This window comes from Labeo rohita, chromosome 6, assembly GCF_022985175.1.
Source record: "Labeo rohita strain BAU-BD-2019 chromosome 6, IGBB_LRoh.1.0, whole genome shotgun sequence".
NCBI lineage: Eukaryota > Metazoa > Chordata > Actinopteri > Cypriniformes > Cyprinidae > Labeo > Labeo rohita.
Window position 1 is genome coordinate 23541408 of NC_066874.1, and position 15364 is coordinate 23556771.

The 15364-nt window shown below is 36.6% G+C and overlaps 2 protein-coding genes across 3 annotated transcripts in view; one reads left to right on the plus strand and one right to left on the minus strand.

Moving 5' to 3' along the window:
- Nucleotides 1-649: 649 nt before the first annotated feature.
- rp2 (RP2 activator of ARL3 GTPase) lies at nucleotides 650-9918 on the minus strand. Its single transcript, XM_051113271.1, has 5 exons — nucleotides 9606-9918; nucleotides 3813-4481; nucleotides 1817-1931; nucleotides 1638-1723; nucleotides 650-1549 (listed from the first exon to the last, which is right to left on the minus strand). Exons 1-5 carry the CDS (start codon nucleotides 9762-9764, stop codon nucleotides 1466-1468), a joined length of 1113 nt encoding a protein of 370 aa, XP_050969228.1. The 5' UTR covers nucleotides 9765-9918; the 3' UTR covers nucleotides 650-1465.
- A 3068-nt stretch (nucleotides 9919-12986) lies between these two features.
- slc9a7 (solute carrier family 9 member 7) overlaps nucleotides 12987-15364 on the plus strand; it is a 46973-nt gene continuing 44595 nt past the window's right edge. For both annotated transcript variants that reach the window (XM_051111576.1, XM_051111577.1), the window contains exon 1: nucleotides 12987-13351. In XM_051111576.1, the coding sequence (XP_050967533.1) occupies nucleotides 13063-13351 (289 nt within the window). In that variant the 5' untranslated portion in view covers nucleotides 12987-13062. The remainder of the gene's footprint in view (nucleotides 13352-15364) is intronic.

A 15364-nucleotide genomic window follows, 5' to 3' on the forward strand; every position in this document is an offset into this window, starting at 1 on the left:
ATTAACCAAGCCAAATTAGCCTTCCAGGTTGGCTTTCAAACTGTTGTTATGGTTCTGACATTATGCAACACTGCTTAACCAGACTTTTATCCACCTTCTTACTAGAATTTGTACATTTTATGGGTCAGGCGTCCGGTCTCATCTACATCCAGCTATTTTTATCGGTACAAAACAGCTTGTTTTGCTGCTTGATATTGCAAATCTGTGTCTTACCATGTTATTTTAATGTATTATTTTAATTATGAACACTCTGGTTTGTGGTGCAAACAGTTTTACTGTTTACTGCATGTTGTTATTCTTCTCGTTATTTTAATATAGCGGCTAATGAACCGGAAGTCTCGCCCATAGGTTAAAGAATAAGGTGGACAGTAACACACAATCTCTTGTACTCAACTCACAAAACTATTTGCACCAGTTGATATTTTTAAAACATTTGTGTAGTAAGATGTAATCTATCTTTGTGTATATTTGCAGATAAAAAAAAAAAAAATATGACACACAATTTTTGGCTAAAATGAATGTATTGACAAATCACAGCTTATATTTAACTCTACAAAATTGTCTCGTACAAATAAGAACCATTTAGGAAAAAAAAAAAAAAAAAAAGTACACTGTGATTCTCTCAAACGTACAAACTTATTTTTGGTCACAGAAAAGTTGTGCTCACTAAATTGTTCCTACAAAAATAGAGCAATGTATAGGAGACAACTAAAGCTCCTTTTAGTAGTACATTCAACGTATCAGATGGAACGTTTTACATTCTTTTTAGAACAGTGTTATACTTAATGTACAGGGAGGATTAATTTGTTTACAACTGAAAAAAAGCAATACTGAAAAAAAACATAGAAAATACATTTTGGAAACGTTCTATGCTAACAAGAAAAGAAATAAAACACGGCTATGAGTACTTGTATGTGTTATATAAAAAAACCTGATTCAACAATGTTTTCTGGCATTTGACATATATATATATGTTTTTTTTTTTTTTTCACAGCTATCCAGTATACACAAACAAAACGCCTATACAATATGTAATGAAAACATGTATACAAGCAAAGGAGGATAAAACACAACTTCCAGCTATACATTTAGGGAAACGACAATTAAATAAATATCTATATAATCGGATTCATTATTTTCAGCATTAGTGATTAATTGTCCACAGCAATGTTTGATTAGACTAAAGTTCCAGTTCTTGATTTTGTTCTCTTTCTAAAGGCACTTGCCTTCATGATTGGTTCCAAATACCCTAACTGACCTTATGCCTGTTTCATTGGCATGAAAATGTAAAATTGTCAGATCACAGAGAAAAACTCTGTTAAGATAGTGGTTTTAAACCCCTTAAAAATGTTGAGATATCAGTGGCTTCGCATATTCAGTAATTCCAATTCACTGAAATGACAAAATTGACAAAACCAAACAAATATAAACCCACATTAACTTGAGGTGCTCCTTTGCGCCAGTTTCACAGTCCCATCTGCATGTCAGCAAAGTTGAAAAAGTTGTCGACATCACGCGAGGATGTATTTTTGCTCTCAGAAACAAACAGCTGCAGGAAAAGCATAAAAAGTGTTAGATAATCAGAGCAAATCCTCAATAAATGCACTTTAGAAATAACAGCTTCCTCTTATGTTTACCTTCGTCCCATTGAACATTTCATCGGCAATGGCTCGACACGCCTCCACCACGCCATCTCCATTCAGCTCGAGGGCTACCACTGGACCTGCAGGAACACAGATCAGTGTGTTATAAGAAATAATTTGATTTACAACAGGCTGTATGTTCTTCTTTGGTGTCACACAATGCATCACAGCACCTTTGGTGATCCACTCAGTGAGGCTCTCTGCATTATTCTGGAACACTCGATTCACATCCTCAGGGCGCATGGAAACCTCTTTGGTCTGAATGAGGACAAAGCCTTTGGCGGTCACCTGCATTTAAGTGGATACAGAAAAATTAATGTCACAAAATTTAGGCCTGGTTTCACAGACAGGGCTTAGACTAAGCCAGGATTAGGCCGTAATTTTTCTAAACGTGCCTTAGGCAAAAAAACATGTTGGTGTGCATCTTGAGATAAAACAAAGGCACGGATGTATTTTAAGATCTGTCAGTGCAAGTTTCTTTCTGTTGAAACAGCTCAGACTTACAGTTTAGTCTGGGACTAGGCTTAAGCATTGTCTGTGAAACCGAGGTTAAAGGTTTTTGCAAATTAGCTTTGTTATGCATTGGTGGACAGACAGGGATTTGTGCGTGGATGTGTTTTTTTTTTTTTTTAATAAAATAAAACCATTTAGAAACCACTATAAAGTGAGATCTACATGAAGTCAGTAACTAAAAGGTGAAACGCATAATGGCAAATACTTTGTCTGTTTATGTCTCATCTTAATGAATACATGCACAGCCCTTCCTGTTTAGCCCATTCTGCTTTTAGTAACAAAATACTAGAACACAGAAGGTGCCCACAAGACATTTTCAGACAGTCAGTCACTTCTTTCTGCAAGTATAAAATTAAAAATGACACTAGAACCGAAATACAGCCTTTTTTGGAGTCTAAAGGTTAAAGTTAATCATACGAAGGCAACATTTGTAGCGGAAAAAAATAGATGAAAGTTCCAAATTTAAGTGAAGTGGGAAATAGTATACATCCCCTTTTCTATTTATTTAGGTGGAGTGACTGAAGAAAGGCGATTTCATTTCCTAGTTAACACGGAAAACTTGCTGTGAACGATGTTTTTCTATTAGACAGTAAACTGAGTAATAAACAGAAAGGTCTTCTTTAGAAATGTCACATTAGGAAATGTTGACTCATTCTGATTAACTTCCAGGTTGAGAAACATCAAGCTTGTAACATGTATAAAAAGTAGCTACATGATGTCAATTTCTGAATCACATACTTTCGCATACTCACAGCCATGAATGACCAGTGTTGAGGAAAGTTACTTTTGAAAAGTAATGGATTACAATATTGTTACGCTGCATAAAAAGTAACTAATTGTGTTACTTAGTTACTTTCTGTGGTTTCACCACAGACACTTCTGTTTCTTACCTGAGCTGGGCTTGCTTATTTGTTTCTAATAACAAAAACCCCAAAAGCTATGAATAAATAGAAAAAAGTACAACAAAGTAACTTGCATTACTTACACTACCAGTCAAAAGTTTTTGAACAGTAAGATTTGTAATGTTTTTTTTTTTTTAAGTCTCTTCTACTCACCAAGCCTGCATTTATTTATTCCATAGTACAGCAGAAACAGTAACATTTTGAAATAATTTTACTATTTAAAATAGCTGTTTTCTATTTAAATACATTTTAAAATGTAATTTATTCCAGTCATTTCGAAGCTGAATTTTTAATGTCATTACTCCAGTTTTCAGTGTCACATGATCCTTCAGAAATAAATCTAATATTCTAATTTGTTGTTAAAAAAAACATTTATTATTATTATTATTATGTGGAAAACAGCTGAGTAGAATTTTTCCAGGTTCCTTTGATGAATACAAAGTTCAGAAGAACAGCATTTATCTGAAATAAAAATATTTTGTAACATAAATATATGACTCCAAGCTTTTAAATGGTATAGTGTATAATCTTACAAAACACTTTTTAATTTCAGACAAATGCTGCTCTTTGGATCTTTCTTAAAAAAAAAAATACTCAACTGTTTTAAATACTGATCATAATAATAAAAAAGTTTCCTGAACAGCATGCCAGCAAATCAGCAAACCTTTTTTAAAAAAACATTATAAATTTTACTGTTCAAAAACTTTTGACTGGTAGTGTTTTTGAAAAATGTCTTTATCAAATAAGTTCTAACCTCATCAATAAGCTTGCGGGCATTAGCAGTGGTGTAGTCTCCAGCGAAGAAAACAAACAGGCAGGACTCTTCGCTCTCTGTACGGCGTCCACCTTTGGTCAGGGGGACTATGCTCCGACTTGCTTCAGTAGAGATTCTCACAGACTTGAATTCGGACTCAGGATCTGGTAGAGGCACATACTCCAGAACAGCCGCATCTTCTGGTAGGAGACTCCAATTGGTCTCTCCAGAGACAGGTGTGAAGTCATGAATATTGCTCCAGTTGTTGTTAAAGATGCTGAGGCCCGCATCTTTAAAGTGGAAAGCCAGCTCGGGGTAGTAGTACTGGAAGCAGCCAAACTTCATGCCAGTCGAAGACTCAATGATGGGCTGGGTGGCGCAGCACAAAAAGACGTCCATTTTCTTGCAGTCTCTGGTGCGGAACTGCTGGCAGGCCACCACACACTTGATATCTTTGCAGTCTCTGAAGAACACGCTGCCTTTGATCGGACCTAACATAATACGGCAGTTCACACAGTCGTCGATGGTAATAGTCGCCGAATGGTCGAATACGTAGATGTTACAGTTTTCGCAATCCTGAATGACAAACTGCTGGCCATCGAGTTTGCCCGGCAACCGACCCACTGTCTCATTCTTGAGGCCTGTCAGCATGAAGTCTTTCGGGTCAACCTGCAAAAAAAAATGTGCAAACGTGTCAAAGAAATTGAGAAACTTTAACTTTAAAAGGCAATAAAACCACTATCAGCTATCTTTGCTCTCTGGTTCCCTTCACACTCTTGTAACAGGATGAGCCCCTTCCTCAAAATGTGTGCTTATTAGTTAGAAACATGCTTTTTGTTCAAAAAAGCAACTTTTTTTTGTAGTTAACAATACTTTAGAACAGGGGTGCCCAAACTTGGTTCTGGAGTGCCGGTGTCCTGCAGAGTTTATCTCCAACCCCAATTGGACACACCCGAACCAGCTAATCAAGCCCTTACTAGACATACTAGAAACTTCCCAGCAGGTGTGTTGAGGCAGGTTGGATCTAAACTCGGCAGGACACCGGTCCTCCAGGGCCAAGTTTGGGCACACCTGCTTTAGATTAAACCTGTAACGCCCCATTCACACGGGGCGTCAGCGTTAACACTTCACGGAGGGCGTGTCTGAAGCTTTGCACTGACCTTCCAGCGTCTGCACCAAACGGAAGTGGCTAGCGTCTGCACTAGTATATTTGCATAAGGCGATCTGATTGGCTGACGCCTGCGTTGGTACTTGAAAAGTTTAAAAAAATTTTAACTTATGCCGCGAGCAATGCCAGTGACGCGACGCAACGAACCCATGATTCAGTTCGGCAACGCTTGACGTCACTCCATTTAAAGTTAATGAGAAGCGTTAACGCCGACGCCCCGTGTGCATGGACCTCTTGTATGGGTCAAAATTATTGATTTTTCTTTCATGCCAAAAATCATTAAAGTAAAAAAAAACATCAAGTAAAGATCATGTTCCACAAAGACATTTGTGACCCTGGACCACAAAACCAGTCTTAAGTCGCTGGGGTATAATACATTGTATGGGTCAAAATTATTGATTTTTCTTTTATGCCAAAATTCATTAGGAAATTAAGTAAAAATCATGTTCCATGAAGATATTTTGTAAAGTTCCTACTGTAAATGTATGAAAACTTAATTTTTGATTAGTCATATACATCATATACAAACATTATTTGAAGAACTTTAAAGGCAATTTTCTCAATATTTTGATATTTTTGCACCCTCAGGTTCCTGATTTTCAAATAGTTGTATCTCGGCCAAATATGTCCTATCCTAACAAGCCATACATCAATGGAAAGCCTATTTATTTAGCTTTCATATGATGTATAAATTCCACTGATGTATAAATTCAAAAAATGACCCTTATGACTGGTTTTGTGATCCGGGGTCACATTTTGTAAATTTTCCTACCATATATATATATATTCTGAAATATATCAGAACTTAATTTTTTATTAGAAATGTGCATTCCCAAGAACTTAATTTGGACAACTTTAAAGGCGATTTTCTCAACTTTGCAACCTTTTTTGATTTTATATGTCAGGCGTTACAAGGTTACACTTCAAGAGGAAAATCATTCTGCATTGTTTGAAACACAAATGATACCTCAAATTATGCAGCTTGCTGCAAATCAATTGTCATCTTGTGGATGATTATTCAGAAAATGGAATCAACAACAATAGCAACAGATTTAAACTGAAGGAGGCACCTGTGCATTACCTGGGAATGAACCATTACAGGAATTAAGAGCTCTTTTGACTTGACAGCCACTTAAAACACCCTAACGGTGCTTTTCCACTACAGTGTCAAATCTGCACTCAGTGCCGCTAGCAACGCTACAACACCACTGCTTTTTAATTTTTTTTTTTATTCGCAGTGGCCGCTCTCAGCCGCTATCAATGCATTCTCCACACCGCTGGATAAATAGAAGTGGCAACATTTCTTTTCTTCTGTATTGTGATGTATGTCAGAGAGCAAAGGATTAAAGAAAAATGTAAGGCTCTGTGTATCATTTGTCGTTCTAATTAAATCTATAGCATGTATTTAGAAAATATATAGGTCAGTTCAAGCCAAAATTTAACGACACAGACCTTAATTTACTCCAAAATCTAAAACAGCTATAGAAAACTCCATAAGGAACCCATGGCTTAAAAATGCTTCTTCCCAGTTTGGTTTTAGTGCAATCACGTTAGATTTTTAGGGGTTTAAGTGTGTAGCACTGAAACCCTATTGTAATCATTACAATGGTCATGGATTAGCGATCTCCACATAAAACTGATTGTGCAGACCAAACCATAAGTCTTAGAGACTTAAAATTTGGGGGGATGGTAGTACTCACAATGCCGACAACGTGACCAAGGCTTGCCCCAATCGGCCTGACTGGGGCGCTACAGCGAAGAAAAGTACTAAATCACTAATAACTCCTAAACTGTCAGTTGCAGGTTCAAGTGTCTTAAACCTTTGGAATCACAGGATCATGGCGGACGAACGAAGTTCGATCGTGAGCCTGACGAAATTTTCGAGTATTTCGCATTTTTTGAAAAAAACTACTTTTGCGAACTAGTCCTAGACTCTTTGTCTGATCGGAACCAAACCAGTGCAAAAAGATTCTCTGGAGAGTGAATATCAATACCAAGAAAAAACTTGAACTTCCAACTCGACGTTGCAAAGGGACGCCAAAACGTTCGAAAGGGACACGGATCCTTTTAGTAAAATGCCTATAACTCCTGAACAGAAAAAAAAACTTTAGTAGCGCTATTAGAGGGGGAAAAACCAGAAAAATGGCTATAACTGCGCAACCAGTTATCCCTTTCAACATGAAAATATCGTTATCACATTTTAAAAATAACGATATCACTTTTTTCAAGGACGTAAACGATTGTATGTTGTGTGGTTTTTCACACATGCACGATACTTGTTTCATACCATAGAACTCCTCATTCTGGACAACTCTGCCTCTAGAACCACTGCTGTCAATCAAATCGTTTGTTAAAAAATTGAGATGATGTCAAAAACCTACTTTTGCGAACTAGTCCTAGGTTTTTTGCTCAATCTGGAAAAAAAAAAACACTGCAGTCTCTCTAGATCAATAAATAATTATCAAAAAAAAAATGTTGAAATTTACCCTTTGGGAGGCTATAACGGGGTCGTTTAGAAAAGGAGCCTGTCGAAATGTACCCAAAATCCTATAAAGCCAAAAAGAAAACTCAAAACTTCACAAAACCACATGCGAGGTGAGCACATGCGACAGGTGATTCTAAACAAGCATGCAAAGTTTTAGGGGGATCGGATCACAGCTGGTGCTATAACAGTCATAATCATTAAAAAAACATAATATTCCTATGGTAAATTACCTGGATTTTTCAAAAATGTTTTTTTTTTTTTTTTTTAAATCAAGCTTGCTAAATAATGGCTTTTTTTTCCATATGTGCTTAAAGGAGAAGTCCACTTCCAGAACAACAATTTACAAATAATGTACTCACCCCCTTGTCATCCAAGATGTTCATGTCTTTTTGTCTTCAGTCGTGAACAAATTATGGTTTTTGAGGAAAACATTTCAGGATTTTTCTTCATATAATGGACTTCAATTGTGCCCCCGATTTTGAACTTTCAAAAAGTAGTTTAAATGTAGCTTCAAAGGGCTCTAAACGATCCCAGCCAAGGAAGAAGGGCCTTATCTAGCGAAACGATCGACCATTTTTTTTTTTTTTTCGAAAAATAAAAATTTGTATACTTTTTAAACACAAAAGCTCAGGTGGCACAGGCTCTCAGATGCACGTCCACGGGTCGTTCTTGAACGATTCGTTCATTTGAACGAATCTTTAATGTGACTCGCAAAGAATGAGTCGTCTTGGGGAGTGATTCAACACTCCCGGACAAAGGTCCGAGTCGGTAAAATGATCCGAACTTCCCCTCACTACTACGAATCACATCTAAGTTCATCGTCTGTGTACTCCGGCTAAAAAAGGTAGAGTATGGCGATAAACTCCATCTTATTTTTTCCTACAACTTCAGAATTGTCTGACATCATTGTACCTTTGTTTGTAAACAGCGTTTGACTTACTTGCACTCCCTTAGTCTTCGCGCGTTCGCTTTGTAAACACTGGTTCTGTAGCTCCGCCTACATTCGGCGTGACCTTTAGACATGATTCAATACGTAGCGTCGTGAACGTGCATCCCAGAACCTGTGCTACACAAGCATTTGTGCTTAAAAAGTATACACATTATTATTTTTCGAAAAAAATGACCGATCGTTTCGCTAGATAAGACCCTTTTTTCTCGGCTGGGATCGTTTAGAGCCCTTTGAGGCTGCGTTTAAACGACTTTTTGGAAATTCAAAATCGGGGGCACAATTGAAGTCCATTATTTGAAGAAAAATCCTGAAATGCTTTCCTTAAAAACCATATTTTTTTTATGACTAAAAAAAAAAAAACATTAACATCTTGGATGACAAGGGGGTGAGTAAATTATTTGTTAATTGTTGTTCTAGAAGTGGACTTCTCCTTTAAATGCGTTAAATATCAATCTTGTGGGGCCATATGGAAGTTTGCTGAGGCCCCCTAGTGGGACTTGACCCCCTGGTTGAGAGCTACTAGTCTAATCCATCAGACCAGACACTGCCATTGACAGACCATAAAAGAAAACTCTGACAAACTATTGGACTTGTCTCTTGAATTCATTGCCTTTCAATCTGCAGTTGAAAGCATCGACCAGGACAACATTTAAACATAACATACTCATACTTCCGGACACTTAAAGGCTGTCAAAGCTGTAATGTAATGGGTTTGCGGTCAAAGGGGCAGACAGGCACTCCCACCCTTACTATTCACTCTCTTCCTTCCTCTGATACAGTGTCATACATGTCGATGGCGACACCACTTATGTGCTAATCCCGAACACAACGTTATCTGGGCAAGCGCCAGGCAAACAAGTTACGTGCCCTGACTTTAAGCCGATAATAAGCTCTGTCTATAATTTACCATAGCATTTTAAAACGTATAACCGCAGAGAGACTTTCATATCGATGGTTAATCAAAAGCAGCAGTGGCAAGCACTCAAAAACACTGAACAAGAGGGGTCAAACCCATCGCTAGCGTGATTACGCATGTTGTGAACTGGACATAACAGACTTAACAAGGCGAACAGAACTAACGAACATAACAATCCCTATTTCTGGTTGGGATTCATTCTGTATCATTCCTAAAGCAACTATGCAACATACTATACTGTGTAGCGCACAACGGGTTTTAATGCAGCGTCGTACCTTTTCTCGTTTGTCCCAGCTATATTGCTTTGGAGCCTCCTGGTTGCTGTTGTTGATTTCGGGGAGGTCATTTCCCGCAGCGCTCTCGTCCCCAGCGGTCAAAGCAGAGTCATTTTTTGGAGATTTTCTCCTCGATTTTTTGGAGAAGAAACACCCCATTTATGAACAATCAGTCGCGCGATATGTCAGCGCGCCCCTCCTGTTGTAAATGCCACGCGTTTCTGAAATAGTCTCGATCAGTCGCAGTAGAGCTCTCCGTTTCTCACCCTCCCCAGAAAGTAATCAAGAACACGCAACCTGTGCGCTTCCCGTTTCCTTGACCCTCGCGGCAGCCAATCACTACAGCGGACCGCGTTACTAGGGAACAGCGAATCAAAGCTAAGCCATATCTACGAAATCTATGGAAGCAGGAGGTGGGTTGTTACTAATATTTGACCCCTTATGCAAATAACGTATGTTATTTGTGCGTTGTGTAAACTCATCTTTGCATATGAATTATTAATGTGAATCCTAATGTTGGTGCACTCGGATTACACTGTTGGATATTTGGTTTGTTGCATATGCATGTGTGTATGTATGCATATATGTCAACATGTTCCATTATTGGTATAAGATGACACTCTTTTTGTGTAAGATGTTTTGCATTTACTGGAGATCTTAAAACAACAACAACAAAACAAAACAAAACAAAAACAAATATACTACCAGTCAAAGATTTTTTGAACAGCAAGATTTGTAATGTTTTTTAAACAAGTCTCTTTTCTATTTATTTGATCCGAAGTTCAGTTTAAAAACATTTAATATTATATGTTAAAAACAAACAGCTGAGTAGATTTCTTTTAGGTTTCTTTGATTAATAGAAAGTTCACAAGAACAGCATTTATCTGAAATAGAAATCGTTTGTAATATTATAAATGTCTTTATCATCACTTTTGATCAATTTAAAGCATCCTTGCTAAATAAAATTATTCATTTCTATAATATAAAAAAATTATAATGACTGTTAATGAAATGAAAGCTTTTGAATGGTGTAGATCTTTGTATCTATCTGTTCATCATAGAATCCTGAAAAAATGTACTCCACTGTTTTAAATATTGATAACAGTAATAATAAAAAAAAAATTTGAACAGCAAATCAGCATATTAGAATGATTTTTGAAGGATCATGTGACTGGAGTAATGATGCTAAAAATTCAGCTTTGAAATCACAGCAATAAATTACGTTTTAAAATATATTCAAATAGAAAACAGTTATTTTAAATAGTAAAAATATTTTAAAATTGTACTGTTTTTGCTGTACTTTGTATCAAATAAATGCAGGCATGGTGAGCAGAAGAGACTTCCGTAAAAAAAAAAAAAAATCTTACTGTTCAAAAACTTTTGACTGATAGTGTATAATATATCACTTCATTAACAACCCATTTATCAAATGTGTCAGTTTGTGTTTTTAAAATAAATAACCCTCCAGTTCACACATTCTAAACATCTTAAGGTATCGCTATGAGGTTTAACTGCATTTTTAAAAAGAAAGATAAGTAACATTGCAGCTCGCTGAGTGCATTGCAGAAATGCAGTAATAGGTATGTTTGTGTGTGTTTGTGTTCTGTATCACTTACATTGATCTATTGTACCTAACATAATTAGCACTCACCACTCACTTTTTATGTTATGTGTTGTCTGTGTGTCAAGAAAACTGAAATATGCAAGTTATTAGCTTTTATGTGAACCAATCAACTTGAAAGTTTTTTCAGGATTTCTGTGAAATGTGGTTTGACAACTAATTTTAATCTCACTTAAGAGATTAACATAAAAAGTAGCATGCTTAGCATGGTGGTTGTATGTGACTCATCATTTACATATACATTTGTATTAAATATACATGTGACACACAGAAAACACAATAGTATTGCACTTGGCTGTTCAACTGTTGTGTAACAAACTACATACGCAAAATGTTCTTTGGTAAACTACATGCATGAACTCATCTGTGCGATTGAACAGATAACACCAGATAACAAATTATAATCATTGATATCTAAATAAATATCTTCTAATAATAAATAATAAAAACAGACCTTAGAAATAATACTTTTTTTCAGGAAGCACAAAAAAGAGCTTTCAGACCAGATGCAAAAAGCGTGACAAACGTTTTCTACACTGACTTGCAAACTCTGCAGTTTAAGATTAAGTATAAACAACATTTGAATCTAAAACGTCTGATTATTTTTGGGTTTTACTGTACAAAGCATGTGGAAACGTGGTTCTCCGAACCAGAAAATGATGACTTTCCATTTTTTATATAGCAAAGTGTGATACTATGCAGAAGAGCAAAAAGGAAATCTTAAATTCCTGTTTGTTTCCATCAATGTGACAGCCAGACCTTTGAAGGTCAGTAAAACTTTGTAGGGTTTCACGTTTTTAAACAACTCACTTTTCAGTGATTTAGAAAAAAGTACTTTGTATATCCGTATCACCTCCTAAAATTGTCTGTCCACGGCCTTTAAGCTGAAAAAGAATAAGTATTTCATTAATTTAAGTGTCAATTACTACAAACCAGATTATAGTGTGTTTTCATGGTGCGTCATCATTGGTGGCACTAAATGTAAACCAAACGAAACAAGCATATTTTGAGATTTTCTGCTGAAAATGGTCAATTATTGACATGTTTTGTGCTGTACTAATCAGTCGGACCAGGAAAAACATTTAGAGTACTACAGACCGCCAAAAGTTACAACAAATCAAGGAGAAGAGTGAAAAAAACTGTCTGAGGAACAAAAGGCGTTTGTGGTTGGCTAAACTGAACTAGGATTTCCAGGGCAAGAATCTTGACATTTTGAACAAACATTCATGTTTGTTCAAAATATTGCACCCTTTTCTGCTTACTAAGTCCTTTTTTATATGATTTAGCAGCTTCCACATGTTTTTCCTGTGGTTTAGACAGCATAAATTAGCGAAACAATGTATTCAGCCAGTTTATCACCAATATGGCCACGCATCTGGGTAACTGACCAAACCGTGACATAAGTGCAAACACTCTATAGCCCATATACTGAGTTACACCCGAATGTTACATGATTTGCTTAATGTTTACTGCTAGACAACTGCAAAGTAACATTCAGGGTTTGAAACTGTATTTACATTTGCAAAATATTTAAAGCTCATACGATATTTTGACCTCCTGAGGTAAAAAAAAATCAACATTTTCCTTAGGTTAAGCACATCCTTCACTGCACATTTGTTGATTTTTTAAAAAAAAAACTTAATTCAAGAGGTTCAAGCTCTGTTTTGTATCATATTCATGGAATGTACTAGTAACAGAGGAAGAGTGGAGTATTGGTGTGCGTGTCTCTTTAAGAGCTTGAGCTGCGGTCTGCTCTGATACCCCTCATTATTGCCTCTGACTCTACCTGACGCAGCTGAGGCAGTGAGTAAGGAACCGCCACCAGCATCCTGCACCATGGAGGCGGCCACAGCACCAAAGCCATGGACGTTATATGCATTAGGAGGACACAGCTCACTGTTTCCTATTTTAATGTTCATTTTAAGCCAGTGTTGTCGGATAAGAGCAGATGACGGCGGCATGGAGGAACTTGCCACGGAGAAAGAGGCAGAGGAAAGTCACAGGCAGGACAGCGTGAATTTACTCACATTCATTTTGCTTTTGACACTCACAATCCTCACAATATGGCTCTTCAAACACAGAAGAGTTCGCTTCCTGCACGAAACCGGGCTGGCTATGATATACGGTAAGAAATGAGTCTTTTTAACATTGCGAAACGCGTTAGACATCGTCTGTCTCAAAACCGAATGAACCGCCGAGCTCGACAGCATTTTTGGCCCTTATAGTAGCGAGTCATCAGAGCTGAATCATTTTAGTCGCGTTTTTTTTGCGCATTTTCTATCTAGAGAGGGAGCTCATTAGGTATTGAGACACAGCCATCATGTAAACCCCTTGCTAAGCCTCATATGAATGAGACGTGTAGCCTGCTAGCTTGAACGAGTGCTAATACAAACCTTGTGCATCGAATGTCGTTATATTTCAGTGTGTGTTTAGATTGATGTTCTTGTATGCACCGTTGTAGCTGACACGTGTACGTTTTAATATTGCATAATATCTGATATGTGCATGACATTTTATCCCATAACTAATCTATTTAGGTTTCGTTTCTTATTTTGTTACTGCCATACCTCCTGTTGAGTTCATCATACTAGCTTTGAATAGTGTGACAGCTTTTGTATTTCAGGTTGGATGAGTCTACTAACGTGATTATGTTATGTCTAATTTTCTTCCCAAACAGCTTGTACGCTCTACTCCAAAGAAGTAGTTCACCAAAAAATTGCATTTACTCTCCTTCATGTTGCTTTAAACCTTTTTTCTGTTGTGGAACAAAACATCTTTAAGAATTATACAGGTTGCATGGACTTGCAATTAATTGCAACTCAAAAAAAGCACACTAAAGCATCAATAAAATGTTGGATCGTTCACTGTTTTCCAGGTCTTTTGAAGCCATGTGACAGCTTGGATTAAAATCTAAGTCATTATTCACTGAAAATATGGACTGAAAATTTATACTCTTTTGAATCTGAATCATAAAATGCTTATTTGAATTTAGTGCATAAATCGTAGTTGCACTGTTTAACAGATTGATGGAGGGAAAGATTATCATTGCACCACTCAAAACAATTATTTCTCTGACACTTTGATACTTTGTCAAAATGTGTTATACAGAAGAAAACATCATATTTTTGGAATGACATGAGGGCGATTAAATGATGACAGAATGTCTTTTTTATGTACTAGTTCATTAAGACGTGTGAAAATTCAAAGGCCTTTAGCAAGGTCATCAAACATCTGTGTCTTCACATGTCATGTCTTGAGTGAAAATGAGAGCTCTCTCATCAGTGGTTGCTCTGAAGTTCAAAAGCATTGTTTGTACGCCAGAAAAAGAATGGGTTGAATGTTGTTCTGACGCTGTATTGACAGCAACGCAACTGACACGTTCAAGGCCCAGAAAGGTAGTAAGGACATTGCTAAAATGTGACCCTGGACCACAAAACCAGTCATAAGGTTAATTTTTTTTAAATTTAGATTTACATATCTACATTACATATGAAATTACATATGAAAATCTGGAATCTGAGGGTGCAAAAAAATCCAAATATTGAGAAAATCACCAAGTTCTTAATAATGCGTTTTACTAAATATCTTCATGGAACATGATCTTTACTTAAGTTCCTAATGATTTTTGGCATAAAAGAAAAATAAATAATTTTAACCCAACACAATGTATTTTTGGCTATTGCTACAAATATAGTCCAGGGTCACAAATAGTCAATGTGTCACCAGTGGTTTAGCTGTAAACCTTGAATGTGGTAGTTGCATTGATGTCTATGCAGGGTCAGAAAGCTCTCAGATTTCATCCTAAATGTCTTGATTTGTGTTGCGAAGATGAATGAAGGTCTTACGGGTTTGGAAAAAAATGAGGATGAGTAAGTAATGATGGACTTTTCATTTTTGGGTGAACTAACCCATTAATTGTTGGGATTAGTTCGTCTGATGTAGTTAAATCTTCCTTTAATAGACAGTAGTGTTTTGTCTGGATTTTTAATAGGCTGCTTAAATGGATAACTAGTTTCACATATATGTAATTATTTATTATCAGTCAGTCACTCATCACTCTTATATCATCCTCTTAATACAGTTGTAGATTGTAAGCGAGCTGCAAGACATGGCCGTTCTGTATTGCTTTTTTTTCATA

What these genes read in the sequence shown, in the direction of transcription:
- rp2 (XM_051113271.1), bottom strand. Translation starts at nt 9,764, where the DNA reads ATGGGGTGTTTCTTCTCCAAAAAATCGAGGAGAAAATCTCCAAAAAAT. An exon ending in GCTGGGACAAACGAGAAAAG is followed by an intron (nt 4,482 to 9,605) that starts GTACGACGCTGC and finishes TTTTTTTTGCAG; the next exon opens with GTTGACCCGAAAGACTTCAT. An exon ending in CCCGCAAGCTTATTGATGAG is followed by an intron (nt 1,932 to 3,812) that starts GTTAGAACTTAT and finishes ACTTAAATGCAG; the next exon opens with GTGACCGCCAAAGGCTTTGT.